The following is a 23,883-nucleotide window of genomic DNA, read 5'->3' on the forward strand; positions in this document are numbered from 1 at the left end:
CGTCTGGGCTATGATTTTGCATGTCAAACATTAGCATGGTCTTCACCATCTGACTCCTTTAACATGACAGTCCCTGGAAGGGGAATGACAGAATGTAGAAGGGAATGAGAGAGTATGAGGAGTAACTTTCCATTGTGGTGACAAAAGGAGATTTTTATTTACTTCATAGTGCTAATTGGAAACAGCAGTAAGGATTCCAAGGTAACACTGATAATTTATTAATAACTCTTTAACAGCTATGCATAGATGGTAAGTAGAATAATAGTAATAAAAAAATAATTTAATTTCCTTAGAATCAGAAGACTTGAATTCAAATGACACTATCTTTGTGACATTTACTATCTCAGTCTATTGAATGATGGTTTATCATGAGGTTAAATGTAATATGTATATAAAGGTAACAAAGTTCAAATTAGGAACTCATAATGTATATTCATTCATAATTCACATACTTGTATACTTTACCCACATTTTCAGGCACTTGGGTTCAAAGTGAAAGGAAATTTTAATATTAAACTCATTATGTAAATTAATATCAAAAAGTACCCTAGGTTTCTACTTTTATGTTTTGATAAAACTTGTTAATCTTCCATAATCATAACCAGAATGTGGAAAACTTAAGTAAATATCTGGTATAAAAGATGCATATCATCACACTTTTTATATTCCCATAGCAAAATATTATGCAAATAAATGAACAACTATGCAAATGAATGAATGAATGGAGTCTGGTTCAGAAACAACTGAATTCAGTATTCTGTACCCAGTGGAACATATAGCTTAGTTTCTTTTGAAGTGAGTCTAGTTTTTCTTTTTTCTTGTGCAACAGGTCTTGTTACCAATCTTGAAGGAGAATATTTAATTCATTAACAACATCAAACAATATGCTAGATAACTCTGTCTAACTTTTCTCTATCCAGAAACAAAATATTCTTCTTTAGAAATAGACATTATTTCAAATACTCAGGAGTGGAGAATTGTCCAAGAGAAAATTGCTCATATTTAAAGTGAATTTAAGGTTTCTTATTCTCAGCAAGGCTTTCTAATGTGATTCTTTAAGCCACATTGTATGGTATATTCTCCCGAAGTAGCCCAGATTTTTACATTGGTAGTAAATAAACATGATTTGGAAACCCAGATTGGGATGATTCATGATACGGTACAAGACTACCAAGATTTTTGGCATTTTGCAATATAAACTTTTCCCCATTTTGTCCTTTGTCCTGCATTCATTCTGTTTCGATAGTGTATTTGCTGAGGGTATATACATACAATGTCTTACTTTCCTTTTCTATCTTTAAAATGCCCAAGATAATGCTGGGCATTCACTAAATACTTACTGGTTTTTGGATTTCTACATTGGCAGACAAAAAAGCACTTTTTAAGATTTAATAATTGTTAAAAGTTATTAAGATTTATAGTTTGCAAAAGCCTATTACAATAAATAAAGATGGGGTTACTGGCTTATGACATAAATCAAAAAATGTTATGAATGAAAGGCCTTTATAATTGAACGTAATAATAAAAAAAAAAGTAAGGTGAATTTAATCACTTTTAGTTCTAATCAAAAACAAACCCATCCCATGGTATGATCTGGAGGGATCTTGTTTATGGCTTTGATAAATAACCGGAAGCAAACACACTAAAATGGAACTTCTCTAAACACAGAAGCAGCAAAAAGTGTGACTAGAGCACTGCACAGTCTCCACAGATCTTCAAAAAGGACAGATTAAGAATAAGAACAGGTTATACAAAAGAATCTTGACTATTTCAGTGGAATTATTTCTCAAGTAGAGCATAAGACATTAGGTTACCATTGCATGGTATTTCCTAAGAGTTTCAAACTCCCTGTGCTTTCTGTTTATGCTCACTGAACAATTAGTCATGTTCCTTGCTTTTTAACTCATAATAATAGCCAACATTTATAGAGCTTTCATTATGTGCCAGGATTATGTTCTGGGCACTGATGTCATCCTGAGTAATTTCAAAACTTTTGTAGCACAAAGTTTTATCTAGGGTATTGAAAAAAATAATGAAAAAATTAAGCAAACTAAAGACAAGAAAGGTTAGGTGCCTTGTCCAAAGTCACCAAGGAGCAGTGCAGAGGCAGAGCAGGGGCTGAGACCCAGATCTCTCATTCTTAGATTGAGACTGGTTTTCCTGCGCTTGTCTTGTTCCCGAGGGTGTCTGCAGGAATACGGGCAGAGGAGAGTGCAGGAAGAATGGATTTCAGTTCCTTCTCTCCCATTTTAATCAGAGAAATTTCATTTTATGATCTATTTATTGTGTTCTGAATAAGATATCCTAAATCGTTTCACTTTAAAAAATGTTTGAAAATCATTATTGCTATAAACCTTACTATTTGTAAAGGTACTATATTGAAGCTGTGAATCAGAATATTAATTTTTAATACCAGTTCAGATATTAAAATTATTTTGGGGGGTTCATTACCTGTATTTATTTTTAAGGACATATTTAACATTGACTTGGGAGTAAGGACGGCCTCCCTTGCAGAAGGATAGGCCATTTGGCGGTGCTGGCAATTTCGCCATCTCTTTATATTAGGTGTGTGTTGTGAGGAGGGATGAAAGGATGGGAAGAAGACTGGACCCTGATGTCTGGGTAGGGATTTGGGAAGCTGGATGTTATCACTCACGAATTCACCTTTTTTCCAATTTGTCAAAATCTGACCCTACTCAGGAGCACAGGGCTAGTTTAGATCTTAGCAGAGTGTTTTTGTTTTTTCTTAAGTTGTGAACAATTCACTTGAAATGGTGAGTTGTACTTACTAATGCATGCCGACAGAAGTGGTCCATCTCTCTTAGAGGGAAATAGGCAGCTGCTGAAATACTCCATAAAAGGAGCCAGAATTAGTAACGGTAGGATGCTGATGGCACTCATTACTGCAATTGGCAGAAGAAATCCATCCACATTCAGGTTGGAATTCATGGTCTGCAGGTAATATCCTGAAGGAATCTGTATTCGAGGGGGAAGTAGCCATGCATTAAGACAGTGTTTTAACTTTGAAGAAAGCATCCTGCGCCAGATGCCTTCCTCCTTGCACCTACTCTCTGATAGATGAGCTCGATGTTCCCACCTTTCCAAGGCCCCAGTTATGACCTGATAAAGGGTCTTCATCTGTGGCAGTAGGAGCTATTTAGTCTATTGACGATACTACCGATTCTTTATGGAAGACTCTTTTGTCATTTAGTCTATCTTAATTTTTCTATGGAAAGAAATGCTGTCCCTAATTTTGTGCTTAGGATAATACATAAGAAATCAAATAACTTAAGTTCTGCACATAAGCAAAATGACTTTCCTTCATGAACATTAATGCAAAACCAGGAGGAAGTATTAACGACATCTGTTTTTATCACGATGAAAAAAAGTTGGAGCTAGAATAAGTTCTTTAAATAGCAGCTAGTTTGGTGGCAAAATAGAAAAGAATAATTTTTTTTTTTCCTAAGAAGAGGGCCCAATGTGGACACACAGTACTTGTCATAGGCTATCTTTGTGGGCTCCCTGGATAGGCCTTGTTTCTAATGTGAACCAAGTAATATGAGGGAAAAAGAAAGAAAATCTTCCTGTGTCTGTGCCTTTCTTTTAAACTAATTGTGTGATAGGAGTGTTCCACGAAGGGAACTATATGAAAATGCTTTGCATGATAAAGTAAAAGATAAATTTTTTAAAAATCCTGAACTCCGCCCCAAATTCTCAATATATTGTTAGAATTTCTTAATTTTTAAAATAACCCCAATACTAACTAAAATCCTAAAATTATCTTGGAGCTCTTCATGTATTCCAAGCCTCCTGGTAGGTTATGATATCGGAAACAAGGCATGGAGTCGTGTGAAAGGGACATCTCTTCACTCTTCTAGTTCTTGAGCTTTGTTACAGTCATTACATCTTCATCATGAGCATTAGTAGCATGTGGTATTTCTTTAATTCTCAGTGACACACAAAGCTGGTGATTGACATGGAGGGAAAGTCAACCAAATCTTCTCCTTGAGGAATGGATTCTCCAAACCATTTCTCTTATAGTGCAAGGACTGCATTAGGATTCTGCCTCACCACCACCCTGGGAGAGCAGCCCTGCTCAAGCATCGGATGATAACTTCTCATTTGAATCCTTCACTGACTCCTTCTCCATACTCAATTATACAATCTGAGAGGGCATGAGAAGAATCAGAGTCATAGAGTCAGGACAGCTGTTAAGCTGTCCAATTGTAAAATGAGCCTATTGCTGTGTTAACTGCCCAAACCTGGGAAAGGACCACATGTGCATTGAAATTCTTTCCATCTCTATAAAACATCTCCTAGTGATAATTTATCTTGAATTTGACCCTTAGAGTAGTAAACAAGGACTGTTTTGGTTGGGTACAGATGGCAAAAGTGAAGGGAACATTAGCTAGTTCTGCCCTACTTCAGGAAAATTATTAAGCACGTATCCCCCCATCAGAGGAAAATGAATGATGTGTTTTAACAAAAAGTCCTGGCAGCGGAACAACTGTGAGACTGAAAGGCTCCCAGCACAACTTGGAAGTTTCTGTTACTGATTTCAAATGAGAATTATTGTTAATAGGAATAAAGTTATTATCGGCATGAATCACAGACACAGAAATCTGTTAACTTAATAATGTGGCAAATGTACTATTAATCTTTAGTGAGGCAATATTAATATATTGCCTAATCTAAGAAAAGGCTCCAGTGTCTTGAAAGCTTGAAATCATTTCTGCTTCTGCCTCAAGTTCTGAAATCATCCCCTTTTAAAATTTTAAATACTTTTATTTCATACAAGCCTCTGAATATTGAGAAATAATTGCTGTCAATAGAGATTCATTTTCACCTTTGAGTGGCCAGTAATGTCAAATGGCGACCTCATCAGCCTTAATATCAACATATTTTAAATGTATGTCTTGGAAGTGAAGGTCGATAATGGCTACTAAATTTAAAATATGGAATTCTATGATGTTTTATTCTTGGTACTTTGATCGCCTTTGTACTGGTGATTATTTCATCTGGGGACAAAAATCTAATCTCAGTCTGTCCCTTTGGAAGTTTCCTCTGCCTCCCTGGAGAAGTACAGTCTAACTATTTTCTTAGAAGTTTCTAGCGTAATATTACTGTGTATAATTTTGGAATCTATATAGTCTGTATCAGGAGTTTTTAACCAAGTGCCAAAAGAGGTATGTGGGTCATAACAAAGCGTGTGCCTTGATACCAGCCCCGAGCTGGGATGACCACTCTGCCATACACTAGTGGGATGAGTGGGAGCAAGTTGCAAGTTACTTAGTGTCTCTGAGCCTCAGATTTAGGATGGTAATATCAGCCATATAGGCTTACTATGGGGATTAAATTAGATACTGAGAAGCCATCTTTTAAAAGCTATTACACACAATAAGTGATCAGTAAATATTAGTTTTTGTTCTTCTTTTTACCAACAAAAAGAGTGTCTAGATTTGGCAAGATGCATAAAAATTAGATTATCAAAATTTATTGTAATTTGTGTCAAATTTTAAAATATATGTCAGTGTCCAGAGAAGGCTCAAAGCTAGTGGAATGAAATATCAGGTGTCATTGCATTATGAAGAGAAGGAATAGGTCATCTGTGCTAATTTACATAGAAGGTTTTGAGGCCAACTATGGACCACTTAGTAATTTTGTACTCATTATTAATTTCTCCATTCTAAGATGTTTTATGATATTAATACTCACAAATATGGGCAATACTTCTGTTGTGTTCTGTTTTTTTGCTGCTACTATTGTAGGATCAGGAGGGAAGTTGAATTTCCTAAATTAAGCTAGCTTTCATGTATTATTTAGACTACGGGTTGTTAAACTTTTCTATAAAGGGTCAGATAGTAAATATGTCCACGTAGGGGTTCTGTGGCAACGACTCAACTCCACTGTTTTCATGCTAAGCAGACAGTGACATGACAAACTGATGAGCATGGCTATGTTCTGATAAAACTTCATTTATGGACACTGAAATTTAAATTTCATATAATTTTCATGTGCCACAAAATACTATTTTTCTTTTGATTTTTTTTGACCATATAAAAATGTAAAACCTTCTTGCTTGCAGGATGTGCAAAAATAGGCTATGGACTGCATTTGGCTGCAGGCAGTAGTTTGCTAACCCCTGGCTTGGAGGAGCAGGAATTGCCCTGAGAGACAGAGGGGAGAGTCTGCTTTTCCTTACACTACTATGAACTGTGACCTACTGCCATGACCTACCGACACTTCCCTCTAAAAATCACTTAATTTTTTTGAGCCTAAGTTTCCTCTTCAACAGATGAAATAATTGAGGAAGCTAACCTCTAAATTTCTTTGCAGCTCTGTTGTTCTACGATTTATGAATATAACCCATTCATTAGCCTTCTAAATTGCAAGTTAGGGGTTAGCAATGAACAAAATCCCAAATTTGTTCAAAGATTTTTATGATCATTTATTTTTCTCTATAAATATGTTACTCTTTAACAACAACCACATTAAAATTTCTTTAAACTAACAGATATCTATAAAAGATACTTTGGACTTAGTGTTTTTCTCTTCATTTCCTCACAACATAAGGGACTGATTTCCCAAGGAATTAATAGAGTGGGTGGGGAGAGAATCACTTGCTCATTAGTACTTAAGAATACAGTGGAGGTGGTACTCAAATCAGTCAATTTAGCTCCTTGTTAATACCACTTTTTAAAGGTTTAATGAGGAAGGAAGGCAAACCCTTTGGCTAAACAGAGGTTTGGTAATAGCCTATAGATCTGATATTTTCAGGCACTGCTGTTGTGTCTTATGACCACACACTCTGAAGTATTGTCTGCGCCTACTGAACAGGCATTTATAGTTCCACAAAAGAAACACATGCCCAGTGGCTCCTCAGGTATGCCTCTACCTGACCCCGCTTAGCTCCTGAAATCAGAGTCTGTAATGATTAGAAGCTCTGATTTTTGTGGCGTAACTGCTTGCTGAAGTATACGGGAAGTGATTGCTGGAGTGGAGATCTGTGTTTCCTGGTACTGTCAGCATGCCATCACCTTAATGTTGTTGGGGTAGCATTCATCACCCATCCTTACCTGCATAATGCACATTCTGTATAAGAGCTGAAAAATGAAGAGAGGGAGAAGGAAGAAGAAAAATTTTGTGTCTTCCACGTGGGACTCACTATAGCAGCCACCATTTTTTTCTTTGGCACGGTCTAACCAGCTGGTGGTATCTCTGCCAAGATGGCAGTATTGCAGGCAGCATGTTTTCAGTGCATTAAAAAACACCCCAATGATTGTTAGGAGGGAGCAACCTGCAAATAATTGAAGATATCATGTATTAGTATAGGAATTGTTCTCCAGTTTTCCAAAATGCCAATCAGAAAGACTACAATTGTGAAGTATAGTGACTGAGAGGATTTTAGCATCCAAGGGGGCAGATTCAAAGGAACAAGCTTCTGACAAAGATTCTGGCATCCTGAGGACCAGCCCAGGGTAGCCCCGACAGCTGATGTAAAAAATGTGACTTCAATGGAAACATGTTTAAAAAAGAGAAGAAAGGTGACAATAAAACACCAAAGTAAGAGATTTCAGAATCTCTCGGAAGTCTCTGACTTTAACTCATTAATGAAGAAGATAACCTGAACTTTCTTTTATATCCTTAACACAAAGAACTAGTACTATTTTTTAATATAAATTATTATATAAATAACACTCACTTTACTTGGCAGGTAGAGGGCGGTTTCTTATTTTGACATGGAGATGAAGGGAAATGTATTCTCTGCTTTGACTTTATCCTTGAATTTCAGACATAAGGTTAAACTTTGAACTCTTTAAATGACTTTATACATGTTGATAGTGTCACTAAAAGTTCAGATTGGATTAGTTAGCTTTTGACTTTCCCAGTAGTTTTCTCTGGGTTTATATGGCTGTCGCTTTTAGCATCAGAAGCATTTTATTGCTTCAGATGTTAGCAGTCACTTACTGCTAGTGATTTGCAATCTCATTGTTGCTTCTTTTACGATCTTTCAGATTCTACCTTTTCTTTGAGTCCATTAGGACTTCCTGATACAATGACAGATAAGAGACCCCTGTTTAGGTAGCAGTTCAGCTGCACCATCATGATTGTTACAATTTTTCATACCATTCCCTTTGACCAGATAAATCCCTCCACAAATTACGCAGACACCAAACTATTGTTGAAGGATAAATGGTATCATAAATGCGAAAACGTTTGAGTTTCTCCAACGAAGGCTGCTGTAGAAACGCAAAGTATAGTTTGATTGTCATTTTGCTTGCTGTGTTCAAGTTTCCTAAAATAAGATTCTAGACAAAATGCATTCTAACCAAATTCATGTAGATGCCACAGAGTATTGGTTTTTATATTTAAATAAAGACTATTTATTAACATTTCTTTTTATGATTATAAAGTGGTTATACTGATTTGATATGGTCTTTTCTTTAAGAGTTGTAATAGACCCATTATGTCAGCCTTTGATTAATTGAGGAAGCTGGGGGCCTGGTAATTGAATATGGAGCCTTTAACCTCTAAGTCACTGAATCAAATCCAGCCCAAATTGGTAGTGACCAAGAATGATTACAGATGTGGCTCTTTGGTGGCCTTTGTGAAGTGTGTTTAGGTCGTGTGGAAGTGTGTCGGGATACTTTCTGACAGGAGATAGGCTCGTATCTCTAGTCACTGTTGCCTCTTCTTAGTTACTATTGCCAGACCCAGATGAAGGCGCAGGGACTGTTAAGGCCAGGAGGACAGTAGCACCTGTGAGAGGCCAAGATTTGTGTCTCTTAGGAAAGAAGTAATAGGGACAGCTCTTTATTATTGCAGAAGGAACTGCTCTATCACGAGACTTTCCTAGCTATTTCAATGAGTTTACTTAAGGTTTAAGTGAGATGAGAACTGAGAATGTGTTGATGAACAGTCTACAGACTGAATTTGAACAGGCCTGGGCTAGGAGGCTTAACTTCCTGACATTTTCTTGCAATCTTGTCTCTGTTGCTCATCAGCCTGTTCTCTGCTCAACTCTTGCAAAAGGCGCTATGTAGATCGTAGGGTTATTATGAACATCGATCCAAATTACTCCATGCTTTCAAATGGGCTTTATTATTAACTGATAACTACTTTCAGGATGAAAGACTATTTCTAAAGATATTTTCCCCAAATTTTTAAATTTAGGAACTTGTATTGAATACAACGTATTTTATACTCACTATTCCTTTTTTGTATAAAGAAATCACTATTTGTTGCAAGATAAATTTGGATCTGATTCTAAGGTATGATAAATTGATGCCTGCAATATTATTAAACAATTAAATATTGCTATTATCTTATTTCTAAAGAGAGGTAGCTTAGATTAATGCTTCTCAAACTAACTGTTAAAAAGTCAATTTTTAAAAAATTTCTCAACTATCATGGTCAATACATTTATGAAATACAATAAAAATGAAATACCTAAATATAAAACAACATAAAGACAAATGAACTATAAGCCCTGATATTTTTATTATTAGAGTCAACAGACACAAAATGCAACTTTCCATAAATATTTCTATATGTTTTGTCTCAATGTCTGTATTTCTATCGCTGCACACCAGTAACAAACAGTTCATAGATCACCCTTGCTCCAGGGACTGCGCTTTGAGTAGCACTGGCTTGAATTGAATATATGCTTCGAAAAATGAATTTATTTAAACAAATAATATTGTATCTGATATAGTGATACATATGAAGCAACAAAAGCAAAATGATCATGAAACGAGAAATGCTAAAGCATGAATGAGGTCTAAAACTAGCTAGTATAACAAGTGCATGTAATTGATGCCAAAGAAATGTGAATGCAATCATTCATTCATTCAACATATTTATTGAGTATCTACGATGAGCCAAGGACTGCTCTAGGCCCTGGGAATATGGGAACATAGCAGTGGACAAGACCTACAAACTCCTGAGTCTTCTTTGTTGTGGGGGAGACACTACAAGCAGAAAATATTAGGCAGGTCTTACCATGAAAACACAATGTGGTGATGTGATAGGGACCCACTGTGGGGTTGGGTATAGAGGAGACCGCCTAAAAAGTTGACATATGAACTAAGGATTAAAAGACTGGAAATAGGCAAAAAGAACTGGAGGAAACATATGCCAGACATATAACAAGGTAGAAACGAGCTGGGAGAGGCTCAGAAAGTATCAAGGCCAATGAGACAGTAGCTCAGTTAGTGAGAAGATTGGGAGGAGTGAAAGTCCAAGACGTGGCCAGGGGTCAGACCATGCAGGCCCAGGTAAGGAGCCTGAAGTTTATCTTTAGTATTATGGGAAACCATTAAAAAGTTTTAACAGAGTAGTGATATCATATGACGTATATTTTTAAAAAGTTACTCTGGAACCCTGGTAGCTGTGTGGTTAATGAATTTTAGGGGACAATAGAGGAGCTAGTAGTGACTTGGACTAGTATAGTAGCAGCAAGAAAGAGAGGTGAACAGAATGGGATGTGTTTTTAACAATCAGTGAAATATTCCGATGTGAGAAGAGGGTGAAGAGATGAGAAGATCTGAAGATGAGTCCTTTTTTCTCCCTTAAACAACTGGGTGTTGGTGGCTTATAATAAGAGGGAGAAAATAAGGAAGGAGCCAGTCTGCAGTTGGGTGAATCAGGAGTTGAGTGTTGGTCAGGTTAAGTTTGAGAAATTATTAGATAACCAAGTCAAAATGCCAAATAGGAAGTATAACATATGCTTTTCAAGGTGAGGAGAGAGGCCAAAATGAAATTGAGTATTTGGTGTATAGATGGCTTTAGTAGCCATGGAATTAGAGATGACATAAGGAAAGAGAGTGGGTAGAGAAGATTCACGGTCTCTGGAATAAATCCTAGAGTTCCATATCAGTTTGGAAATTATCACAGGAGAAAGGTTAGTCAAGGAGACTGAGAAGAGGTAGATGATGTGCTAGATGAATTATAAGAGAGAAGGAAAGTAGGGAAGTAATAAAGCTAAAATAATCAGCCGGACTGAGAGGGAGCCAATGAGCAAGTTACAGAGCAGAAGAAAAGAAACTCTACAGTCATCTGTCTGCACAAGGGGAATGGCGATTGTCCCACGAAACCACAGCTATTACCACTGAACGTTAGGATGGATACCCTGTTGAAAACATCTACATCGGAACATCACCAACCTTCTTGGATTAATCCATTGGACTTTAATAGAAAGCTCATGCTTTCTATACTAATACTTTTGAGTGTCATGTAGACTCAGCCTTAAAAAAAAAATCCATTATCATTATAATTCTTGAATTGCTTTTCTGCACCAGGAGCAGAAATGGGAAGTTGAAAAAAAAAAAAAATTGAAATGAAAAATTCAACTGAGACTTCAAGCTCTGGTTTAAATGTTCATAGCGAACACACCAGGTGTGCACATTTTAAAATAAAACAGATGAGCTATTTTAAATGTTTTATTGTAAAACTTAAATATTGTAGTTATTACTACTTAAAAAAAACTTTCAGAAAGCAATTTTCCTATTCTTTGTACCTTTAAGTCCTTGGCTCTGATGTTCTACTCTTCTGACCTTGATCTAATCATGAATATCTATGCTACTTAATTATAATAAAAAAAAAAGCCTACATTGCACTCTAGATGGTAGATGCACATTTTTTCTTCTTTGGTCACCTGCCAGTTCTCAAAATTATAGCAGTGGGAAGAAATGCAAATGAAGGCCGTGCTTGACAGCTAAACATAATGGAATGCATGGTCCACATTTGAAAAGTTACCTTAAAATAAAAGGTAGCATATAAAAAATCATTTCTTTAAGGTCACCTATGGCTTTGAATTACAGCTTTGAGAAATTTCCAATTTAGTCATCAGAGAAGAAGGAGCCAAAATAAGGATTATATACTTTGCTAGAGGGAAGAAAGAGTTTTACTTCATCATAGCTGGGTGATCTTATAACTGAGAAATAGTAAACAAAACAAAGAAAACAAAAAACAGCCTCCAAATATTCATTTTACAGAGCCTTGTGTAAAGTAAGCCACTGGTGAACATTTTCTATGCTAATTATACTGGTAGCTGATAAAGTTTTGTCTTGTTAATGCCCCCCAAAAGGTTACCTTATCACACGTTAAAAATGTACTATGTGGATGACAATAGCATGGCAGTAAACAGAGTTGGTTATACAGATCTGTATCACTTGAAAAAGAATTGTATTTCTTTATTCAGATGAATATATTTTCAAATAGGAGATTGGGAAGCAAATGCATGGATGCTGAATAGTTATTTAGAAAATTTGAATCTAACAATAATACGTATGTATATACACATATGTGTGCATTTGTGTGTATTCACAAAAACCCATTACTTGATAATTAGACACTCTAGAAAATGCCAAAACAATTTTTCAACAAAAATCATATACTCTGTATTTTCCTCTTTGTTGCTATTTGGGACTGACAGAGACAACTTTTTTCATATTGCCCCCATTGTATAAATGACCAGGAGGACGCGTACTGCTAAGCTGTGGCCCACAGACCACAGAGCTCTGAGAAACAGGGGCAGGAGCTTCTGTGGATGGTATTTTCAGTGCTTCACCGCCTTAGTATGTGGTGCAGTAGAATGAGCTCCAGACTGAAAAACATAAGGCTTGGGTTCTTGCTCCACATCAGTTATGTTCTGTGAGATCTTGGGCAAGGCATTTAATTGAACTATGTCTCAGTTTCTACCCTCGGTTTAAAAATAACAAACTGGGCCGGGTGCAGTGGCTCATGCCTGTAATCCTAGCACTCTGAGAGGCCAAGGCAGGAGGATCATTCAAGGTCAGGAGTTCGAGACCAGTCTGAGCAAGAGCAAGACCCTGTCTCTACTAAAAATAGAAAGAAATTTAATGGACAACTAAAAATATATATAGAAAAGATTAGCCGGGCATGGTGGCGCATGCCTGTAGTCCCAGCTACTCGGGAGGCTGAGGCAGAAGGATTGCTTAAGCCCAGGAGTTTGAGGTTGCTGTCAGCTAGGCTGATGCCACGGCACTCTAGCCCAAGCAACAGAGCGAGACTCTGTCTCCAAAAAATAAAATAAAATAAAAAAATAAAAATAACAAACACTGAGCATTTACCGTATTCCAAGCTTTTATAAGACACAGGAATTTCTAATTGTATTCATAAATAGATATTAGTAATTTCAACATATGTGATAAATCAAGTGGTAAAGAGACACTCAGGTGCTGCAGAAGCAGAGGGAAAGCGTACGAAGTCTAGTCTGCAAAAAGATATAAGGGTGCCCTTCCCATCTACTTTACAGGTATGTGCAAAAAAATAAAGTAACATTGGTAAAAGTGCTTCATTTTTAAAAATACAACTCAGTGCATTGCTACTGGTAATAGTTGTATAGATAACTAGTAGAGATAGGGAAAGTTGGAAAAGGAAAACATGTTAGAAATTAAAATCAGAGTTAACAATATGAACAGATAGACCAATGGAACAAAATCAAAACTCCAGAAAGGCAAGCAAAAGCATAAAATAAAGATGGTGTCAAATCAGTAGGAAAAACATGGACTTTTTCATAAGTGAGGTTGGGATAACTGGATAGTAGTATGGGAAAAAAGATGCAATTGGGTTTATTTTTAAAACCTATTCTGATATAATTTCTAAGTGAATCAGAGATGTAGAGAAAAAAGGAAATAATATGACTACAAAAAGAAATTTTGAATGAATTCTTTTATAATCTGAAAGTGAGTAAAACTTTTTTCCATAATAACTCAAAATCTAGAAGCAATAAGGAAGAAGATTGATAAATTTTATTATAAACATAAACTCCAACAAAGGAAAAAAACAAACAAATGTAAAAAAACTTACCCATCGAAATAACACAAGAAATAAATCAAAAAGATACATGATAAATGAGGGATAATATTTGCAACTTTTGTCATAGACAAAGGGTTAATATTCCCCAAATAGAAAGGTTTTCTAATAATTGGCAAGAAAGAGACCACAAAAGAACCTACTCTTAACAACCAATCAGTCAAAGAAGAAATCACAAGATTTCAAATCAATAGCATAACCTTATACCTCAAGGAACTAGAGAAAGAAGAACATATTAAACCCAAAGTCAGAAGAAGAAAGGAAATAATAAAGATGAGAGCAGAGATAAAACAGAGACCAGAAAAACAATAGAAAGGAGAAATACAAATTAGTCTAAAGCAATGAAAAGATGCTGAACTTTTCTCAAAAAAAAAAAAAAAAAAAGAGAGAAGCCTCAAAATAGCTAAAGTTAGAAAGATATTTGGTAAGATATAACAAAATTATATATGGACTTACTTTTTGATTTAGTAATCCTACTTCCAGGAATCTATCCTAAAGATATACTGGCAAAAAAAAAAAAAAAAAAAAAAGCAAAGAGAAATATGCACCAGGCTATTTTTTTAGAATGTACTTAACACAGCAAATTTAAAGAAACAACCCAAATGTCTATCCATAAAGGACTAGTAAAATAAATGATGGTTCATCACACAATGGAGTACTATACAGCTATAAAAAGGAATGAGGAAAATTTTTTATATACAATTATAAAGTAATACCAGGGCAATATTAAATGAAAAATGTAGATGAGAAAAGTATGAATAATATGTTACTGCTTATATCAGAAGGGAGAAAAATATACATACATATATGTATACACATATTTTGATATTTGCCCTTATTAAGGAAATGGAATAATTCATAAAAAAATCAAGGAAGGAAAGACAGCAAGAAGCTTGTCCAAGGGGCTCAGGCACCAGCATGAACAGGACCTCACTGGGCAAGTATGGAAAAATTTGACCATTATTAACTGTAGTAGATTGAAACATGTCATAATGTTTAAATCCATGAATTCATAATAATAGTTTAAAAAAAAAAACCCTAATAGGTCACCTTTGCAGGATGTTGAAGTTTCAACTCACTAATTTGAAAATCTACAGATAGAGGGAAAAACATTTATCTTCTTTTTCTTACATAAGCTATACCTTTAAATATTTGATGTGGAGATACTTTTCTTTATAGAATTATTTCAGCTAATAAAAGAGCAAGAAATGTAGAATATCAACACCTTGCAACCCCCAATAGAGTAGTGGATTTAGGCAAAAATCATCAGTGGATGTTAACACTGCAAAACAAAGGCATTATGCCTCTTGATTGAAGTACAGAATGCCATCTATGCAGAAATTTTGCCAAAAAAAAAAAAAAAATGGGGAATGGACACGCTTGAAGCTCTGACTCGGGGTGGGGGGGGGTGGCATGGGCAATATACATAACCTAAACTTTTGTACTCCCATAATATGCTGAAATAAAAAAAAGTTATATTAAGGAAAATAAAAAAAAAGTCTGAATCTGATCAAGGTCTATTAAAATATAGAAGGGGAAACTTTGTTCCATGGCACTATGTGAATGCAATCAGCAAAATCTAGACTGTGTGAATGCTCTATAAAATGTTCATATTTCTTTAAAAAAAAATAAATTAAACAGAGAGAGATAGAGAGGCACGGGGAACATATATGGCTTAAGGCTGTGGTCCCCAACCCCCCTGACTGCTGACCAGTACTGTTCTGTGGCCTATTAGGGACCAGGCTGCAGAGCTCTGCTGCCCACCCTTCCACCATCCATGGAAAAATTGTCTTCCAAGCTTCCATGAAACTTAGGAAAGGTGGGGTGCACAGCAGGAGGTGAAAGGCGGGCAAGCGAGCAAAGCTTCATCTGTATTTACAGCCGCTCCCCATCGCTGGCATCACCACCTGAGCTCCGCTTCCCTCCCCCCACCCTTGGAAAAATTGTCTTCCATGAAACTGGTCCCTGGTGCCAAAAAGGTTGGGGACCACTGGCTTAGGGACATATCTAGCTTTTGAAATATATAAGCTTTATTTGGATTTGATTGGAACAAACTATAAAATAAAACAAAATAAACAAAAATTGAAAACAATCAGGGAGATTTTGACAGTGACCAGATATTTAATGGTGTTCAGAAATTCTCTCTCTCCACAAACACGTGAGTGATAATGACATTGTGATTATGTTTTTCAAAAGATATTTTTATGTATATGCAAACTCACATAATATATATTAAAATATATATTTATATATAAATACATATAGCTAAATACACTAATGAAATGCAATAATACTTAGTTTTTGCTTCAAAATTACCAGGATGGGATGGAGTAAAAGTAAGCGAAGATGAGCTGATAATTGCTGAAGCCAAGAGCTACATAGGTGAGGTTCATATGTTATTTTTTTCTTTTTACTTTTGTTTATGCTTGAAATATTCCACTACTAAAACTTTTTCAACAGGGAAAAATAAAAGAAGATAGAGAATATGGATATTCTTGCAGACTCTGTTGCTATCAAGGGTAATAAGGGGCAGAATCACCAAATTCTGTGAGTTGAAAGGGAAGTTATAGGAGATATAAGAGGAAGGAGGTATGTCAAGAAATCAATAACAACCAAAAAATTAATGTAAAGTACAATTTACTTACATTTTTCTGGCTGATAAATCAGGTTATAGTACATCATATGAAGAGTTATCAGAGCCAGAAGTGCAGACATCAAAGGAATAAGTAAAACAAGGGCCCAGGCCCCCGAGTGCTGGATGTAAGATATTCCCAGAAAGACGACGGTTGCATTTAGGTTCATGAGCCAATAAAACCTGGGGTATACAGACAGATAACAATAAAAATGTCATTGAGTTACTTTAGATAACAATTGCTAATTTTAATGCTTTTATTCAAATGTAAGTTATGAAATGGGGTCATGTTACCTGAAACAGATTTTGCAAATATTGTTTACTAGATTTCTTAATAAATGTACACATATCAGCCATGTCTTTGTTTCATTCCTGTTTAGGATAGATGTAGAAGGAGTGTGCTCTCTTTTTTCTAAATCAGAGGTTGACAAACTTTTTTTGTAAAGGGCCTGATAGTAAATATTTTAGGCTTTGCAGGCTGTAGCGTCTCTGCAGCAACTGCTCAGCTCTCTTGCTGTGGGGCTAATGAAGCCATAGACAATACCTAGTCATTCAAATACCCTTAATAAACCTGGAAATGGTTAAATAAAGAGTTGAATCTTCTCATATATTCCAGTTTTCAAAGTATAGGAAAACACAGAAAACTCAGGAATACTTGGGTTACACCTAGAGTAGGGATTAAATCAAAGAAATGAGGGACATCTGAATAAAACCTTTGGTTTCTCTTCTCAGTGATTAGTATCACAAATAGATACCTACCCCAGTAGTCTGGATTGCAAGTTCTGGGAAAGTAAACTCTATCTCTCAACTTTTTATTGAGTCTCAATTCTGCTATTACAATCCTATTGCAAAGGAGGGGGTCTTAGCATTAACTAAAAAAAAAAAAAGTATTGAGTAAAATTAAGTACAACAAAATTTACTCATTTACAAATGTAGTTTACATATACATGTTCTAATAAGTGTTTCGGTGCCGCAAACACTAACAGATTTACATTTTATTACACTTAAATTATTACTAAAATTTAAAGGGCTTACCTGATTAGATCAGACTCATCCACAATAATCTCTCCTTTGATTAACTCAAAATCAGCTGATTAGGGACCTTACTTACCTCTGCAAAAGCCCTTGACTTCTGCCATATAACATAATCAGGGGAGTGATGTCCCATCATCTTTGCCATATTCTGTTGGTTAGACTCAGGTCACAGGTTGTGCCACACTCCGGGGTTGGGTCTATACAAGAGTGTGATCTAGTGGGAGTAATCCTATGGCATGCCTGCCACATCTTCTAATTAATCCCTTCCTTCCTTCCTTCCCTCCTTCATTCCTTCCTTTCCTTCTTTCCTTCCTTCTTTTTTTTTCTAAGTGAATGAAGAAGTGAAGTCAACAGGTAAAAGTGGCTATGAGAAGGGGATGTTGAAGGTTTGAGAAGGAAGAAAAGGCTTAGAACTAGTCATCCAAAAGAGAGGAGGGAGATTGAGTGCATGTTGTATACTTGCTAGGCAATGGTAAGGAGACACTTTACTGGTCATGAACTTAATGTGTACACAGTCAGCATGATTTTGCATTTTTCTCCAGACTTGTTTGGATGCGTGAGTACAAAAATGGAAGAGGTGGAGCGTTGAATTGTAACCAGGATTTTTTTCTTCCCTTGCACAGGAGGGTACAAGAAAGCGAGGGGAGGGGAAAAGAGGCATAGAGGATATGGAATTAGATTGTTAATTAATTGAAGACCAGCCCCACCACTTGCTGGCAGGAGGTAGAGACTCAGCTCCCTGCTTTTCCTGGCTGACACCGCCCAGGAGGGTGAATTAGAGCACTGCCGGTTTCTGCTGGGCAGAAAGTGAAAGTTAAGCTCCTTGCTTGGTCCCACTATTACTACTCAAGCTGGGAATCAGAGTGTCCTTGCCTGCATTTGCTGGGGAGAGTGTGTGTGTGTGTGTGTGTGTGTGTGTGTAGAATATTAGGTTCCTGCTCATCTCTGTTGAAACTGTGGGGCCAGAGGTGAGTGGGGGTGGGGTTTGGGGGTTGGTTTTTTCATAGAGCTTGGTTGCAGAAGAGCAGATATTGTCAAAAGGATTTTCTCCTATGTTAGACTAACGTTTTCCTAGTACTTTGGCTAAAGAGAGAAGGGTTTGCTTGGAGCTTGCTGTTCCCTGCCACACCCCTGCTCTCATCCCTGTGTCTGCTGTTGATGGTTCTAAGGTATCAGGCTTCTCCACTGCTCCACCGGTAACAAAAAGAAAGCCAGGAAACTCAGTTTTGTCCTTCTTCAAGTTCCAAGGTCCCTGAACACAGTCTGTCTTCTTTCCATCTTTCAGAGTCTCTCTCTCAGTGTTTGTTTGCTGTGTCATGTCCAGGCTTTTCAGATGTGGGAGGGGGACTTGGAAGAAATGGCTACTCTGTCTTGACCCATACTGGAAATCTTCCATTAAAAAAAATATTGGGTAGTTCGTCTTCCTATTATTGATTTTTCAAGGTCTTCATGTATTCTGGATGCATGTCTTTTGTCAGATATATGTTCTACAAATATTTTCTCACATTCTGTGGCTTGCCTTTTCATTGTCTCAATGATATCTCTTGATAAAGATTTTTAACTTTAATAAATTGCAATTTATCAATTTTTTTCTTTATTGGTTCATACTTTTTGTGTCCTATAAAGAATACTTGCTAAGCTTAGGTTGCAATTATTTTCCTCTATGATTTTTTTTTATCAGTTTTATAGTTTTAGATCTTATATAAGGTCAATAATCCAATTTGAATTAATTTTTCAGTAGAGTGTCAGGGATAATTTTTTCCTATATGGATATTCAGTTATTCTACCACAATTTATTGAGGAGATGATCTTTTCCTCATTGATTTTTTTGACACCTTTGTTGAAAATCAATTGACCATACAAATGTAGTTCTGTTTTCTGACTCTCAATTCCGTTCCACTAATCTATCCTCATGCCAATACCATACTATCTTGATTTCTGTTACTTTCTTTTTTTTTTTAACAGCTTTATTGAGATATAATTGAGATACAATAAACTGCGTGTATTTGAAGTGCACAATTTGATAAGTTTTGAATATGTACATACTCGTGGAATCACCACCACATTCACGTTAATGAACATGTCAATTACTTCTAAAAGTTCCCTCATGTCCCTTGGTAATCCCAACCTCCTGCCCTTCTCACGACCCCTTCCCTATCTTCAGGCAAGCATGATCATTTTTCTATCACTATGGTTTGTAGTTCTTAGATTTTTAAAAATAAATCAAATTATTCATATTTTTTGGTCTGGTTTCTTTCACTTAGCATAATTATTTTGAGATTTATCCATCAGTAGTTCATTCCTCTTTATTTGCAAGCAGCATTTCATTATGTAAATAGACCAATATTTGTTTATCTATTTATGTGTTGATAGACATTTTCCAGCATATAGCTATTCCAACTAATACTGTTATGAATATTCATGTATTAATATAAGTCTTATATTGACGTAGACATTCATTTCTCTTGGGTGAAAACCTAGGGAGTGGTATGGTTGGGTGATATGATAGATGAATATTTAACCTTTTAAGAAATTTCTAAATAGTTTTTAAGTAGTTGCAACATTTTATAATACCACCACATGTGTATGAGAGTTCTAATCCTTCCACATCTTGGCCAATACTTGGCATACTATTGTATTGGTATCTCATTGTGGTTTCATTTTACATTAACCTACTGACTAATGATGTTGAGCAACTTTTCATGTGCTAATTGGTGATCTGTATGTCTTCTATGGTAAAGTTTCTGTTCAAATCTTTTGCCCATTAAAAAAAAAACCTGTGTTTGTTTTCTTATTGTGAAGTTTTAAGAGTTCTTTATATACTCTGGATATGAGTTCTCCATCAATTATGTGATTTGCAAATATTTTCTCCCAGTCTGGACCTTGTCTTTCTTTCAACAGTGTCTTTTGAAGAACTGAAATTCTTAACTTTGATGAAGTCCGACTTTCAATTTTATTATTTCACAGGACATACTTTTAGGGGTGGTTGTTTCTCAGAAATTATTGCCTAACCCAAGGTCATGAAATTTTTCTCCCTCTCCTTCAGATTGAGACTTGGAAAACTGAAGTGACTTATCCAAATTCACATGGCTATGTTGTTTCAGTGCCATGAGCAGAAGCCATCATCCTGACAGAGACTCTAAGGAGGGCCTAATTGGGCTAAATGTCCTTTTGCTATTCTAAGCCTTTGCAGCTACCAATTTCATGACACTATCATTTCCTATTAGTCCAGGCTTTAACATTTGAAATTAACTTTCACTTATCTCTCTCATCATGTTTTTTATATCATTGATTATAAATATTGTCCTCCACCACCTTGGAATGCTGGTTGAAAGACCAAGAGTTTGAGTTCCAACTCTGATAATCTCACGATCTGTGATCTTACACTCTCTGGAATTCAGGTTAATTTTAAAAATGGGCATCACACCCTCCAAAGAAGATTTCTGTAACAAGTGAATGAAGAATACAGACTGTAGCTGTCTGGTGCTAAGCAAATGTTGTGATTATTCTTCATTTTTCTCCTATCCTGATTTCAGGAACAAAAAGGGCAGTGAAGTTGGATGAGCAAGGGATAGAATGTTAGAAGAGAAGATGAAGCAGGTAAGTGGGGTCCAGATCATTGAGGGCCTTGAAGTCCATGTAAGAAGTCTGGGTTTTATTCTCAGTGCATTGGGAAGCCCCTTGAAGGGAATTGAGCAAGGGGCTTGTAATGATCTGGTTTTAGATGAAAAAAGAATAGGAGATTATTGTGTCAGCTCAATGAATTGTAGACAGGGCACGGTAAGGAGAAAAATCACAGCTGTTGTAGTAATCTCCTGAGGGTTAAGAAGGAACTGGACCAGGGCGGTAGCAAAGGAAAGGAATAGAAGTGGATAGATACGTAATATATATTTGGAAAGGAGACACACGTCAAATCAGGCTAGTCTCCTCACTGTGCCAGAAACACACCTACTCATTCTCATCTTATAACTTTTCATGTCCCTTGGCTGGCCCTGCCTCACTTTCAAAGTCCCATATCAAGTCTCTTTTCCTTCATTCAATAGTCTCTTGAATATTCGACTCGTTCTTTTTTCTGAACTTCTAAAGCAAATATTCATTCTCTAATTATTTCACTTTTGTCAGTTTTGCTTTTCATTCATAGACTGTGAAGCTCCCTGATGGCGACGCCTTATTCTTTATGTCCACTTCTTTACCTCCATGTATCAGGTCCACAATAATAGGTGGGAAATAACAAATTGATTAATAATCTGGTATCTCTTATAAAAAATCAATCAAACACAACACAGGAAAACAAAACGGAAATAAAACCTCTCAATAATTGACTTGGAAAAGTAATACAGTGTCAAGCATGGGCACTCTAAGCAATCTGATTTACTGTAATCCACTAGCAGAAATTTATTTGTCACAATGTAGGTGAGGTACAAAGTTAGAATTTTCTAGGACAACTGGAAAGAGTCCTTAGGCTCAGCCTCGGTTATCCTTTCATGCTGTTGCAAGCTGTACACTGGAATTGTGACTGTAGGAACTGAGAGAAGCTGGAGCCAAAAGCAATATTACAGTTCTTTCAATCTTTAGGACACCCTTTTAAAAAGGTTAAGCATTGTTGAGAAAATCCAAGAGACACTGTGTGACTCTTCAGTATACCACACGGTGATGTCAACTGAATTGCTCTAAAGAGGGTCAAGGAAAATTACAATTATTCCAAGACTTAAATCTTGTGAAAGGTAGTTAGAACCTAAAGAATTATAGTGTGGCATATCTATGTGTAGGAAGAGATTTCACATAAGTACTAAATGTATTTCTAACAAATGCCACCCAATCTATTTGATTGTGTAATTTTCTGAAAGAATTACCTAGTATAGGCATGTTTTATATATATCTTTGTTGATCCATGGACAGGACAAGCCATAGAAAATTAAGAGTGAAATTGCATATGTATCATCTGTAAAAGAATAAAAGAAATAAAAATCCACAGTCTTCAAACTCACCATTAAGACTCCTTTCATCTCATAGCTCACTAGCAAATTGAATATATAAAGCACCTCTCACACAGAAAGTCAGAGAGCAAAGCACTAAAGCAAAACAAATACCAGTGATTAAGGGAAATTGAAAGCAGCAGTAAAAATATGTTTCTTTAGTCTACTTTTAAATACAGACTGGGAACTGCAAATAACTGGGAGTATATACAAGTGGTAATTTTTTTTGGTCTTTATGATTCTATGGTATTGAATACAAATAAGAAAAAAAAATTTTGTTGCTGTAAAACTCAGCAATCCTTTTGAAACTATTTTAAATATTCACTGTTTCATAATAATTTCAAAGGTACTCCAATATTTTATCATTTCTTAGACAAACCAATGTCTGACCAGTGTTGACATGCTGCCCATTTATTTTCAGTGATTTCAAGAGAAATGATGTAAAATGGTCTTTCCTAACCTGAGAAGGTATCAAAGAAGGGAGACAACCTTTCTGCAAGTTTCAGGTCTTCATAGCATTAGTGGACAATTTAAAGACTCCAGAGAAAGCGTTTTATTCTGCATAGAGCAACATTGAGATAATTCACTAGGGGATTTGTGACTCTTCAATGGAATAAAACTGAACTGTTTAGAAGAGTCAATGAAATACTTGGGCTCTGATTTCATGGTGGATTGCGGCTGTCAATCGTTGCTTCCTTTAGCATATTCTGGCAGCCATGTACTTGGAAAAGGAAGGAAAAAGTAGAAATTTTATAGTGCTTTCTTTTTATCTGTAAATTTATTTTTCAGCACAGCTGTTAAAGAAAAGGTGGTTGAATGAAAGATTTTAGTGACTAGACGGCAGGATTTAAAAAGTTATACTTTTATTTATTTATTTTGAGACAGAGTCTCGCTCTGTTGCCCGGGCTAGAGTGAGTGCCGTGGCCTCAGCCTAGCTCACAGCGACCTCAAACTCCTGGGCTCAAGCAATCCTCCTGCCTCAGCCTCCCGAGTAGCTGGGACTACAGGCATGAGCCACCATGCCCGGCTAATTTTTTCTATATATATTTTTAGTTGGTCAGATAATTTCTTTCTATTTTTTAGTAGAGACGGAGTCTCGCTCTTGCTCAGGCTGGTCTCGAACTCCTGACCTCCAGCGATCCACCCGCCTCGGCCTCCCAGAGTGCTAGGATTACAGGCGTGAGCCACTGCACCCGGCCAAAAAAGTTATACTTTTAATTAAGAAATGTTGGGGATTGCTTCACTCTCTTTCCTACTCTCCCTCTCTCCCTCTCGTAACCTGCTTTCATCCCTTTCTCTCCTTGTTCCCTGTTCTTTTGTCAACACTCCAATTGTTAAAGTGGTTTCTTTGTATGGTTTTCTTATTTTTGCATTTAGGATCTTTGAATCACCACATGTCTT

At 36.2% G+C, this 23,883-nt stretch overlaps 1 protein-coding gene across 1 annotated transcript in view; it reads right to left on the reverse strand.

Annotated features, from left to right (window-relative positions):
* SLC15A5 (solute carrier family 15 member 5) overlaps positions 1–23,883 on the reverse strand; it is an 86,985-nt gene that overhangs the window by 53,456 nt on the left and 9,646 nt on the right. The window contains exons 3-5 of the mRNA XM_069491742.1: positions 16,485–16,654; positions 7,077–7,297; positions 2,790–2,976 (exon numbers count right to left, since the gene is read on the reverse strand). Of these exons, the coding sequence (XP_069347843.1) occupies positions 2,790–2,976; positions 7,077–7,297; positions 16,485–16,654 (578 nt within the window). The remainder of the gene's footprint in view (positions 1–2,789; positions 2,977–7,076; positions 7,298–16,484; positions 16,655–23,883) is intronic.

Source organism: Eulemur rufifrons, chromosome 16 (assembly GCF_041146395.1).
Source record: "Eulemur rufifrons isolate Redbay chromosome 16, OSU_ERuf_1, whole genome shotgun sequence".
NCBI lineage: Eukaryota > Metazoa > Chordata > Mammalia > Primates > Lemuridae > Eulemur > Eulemur rufifrons.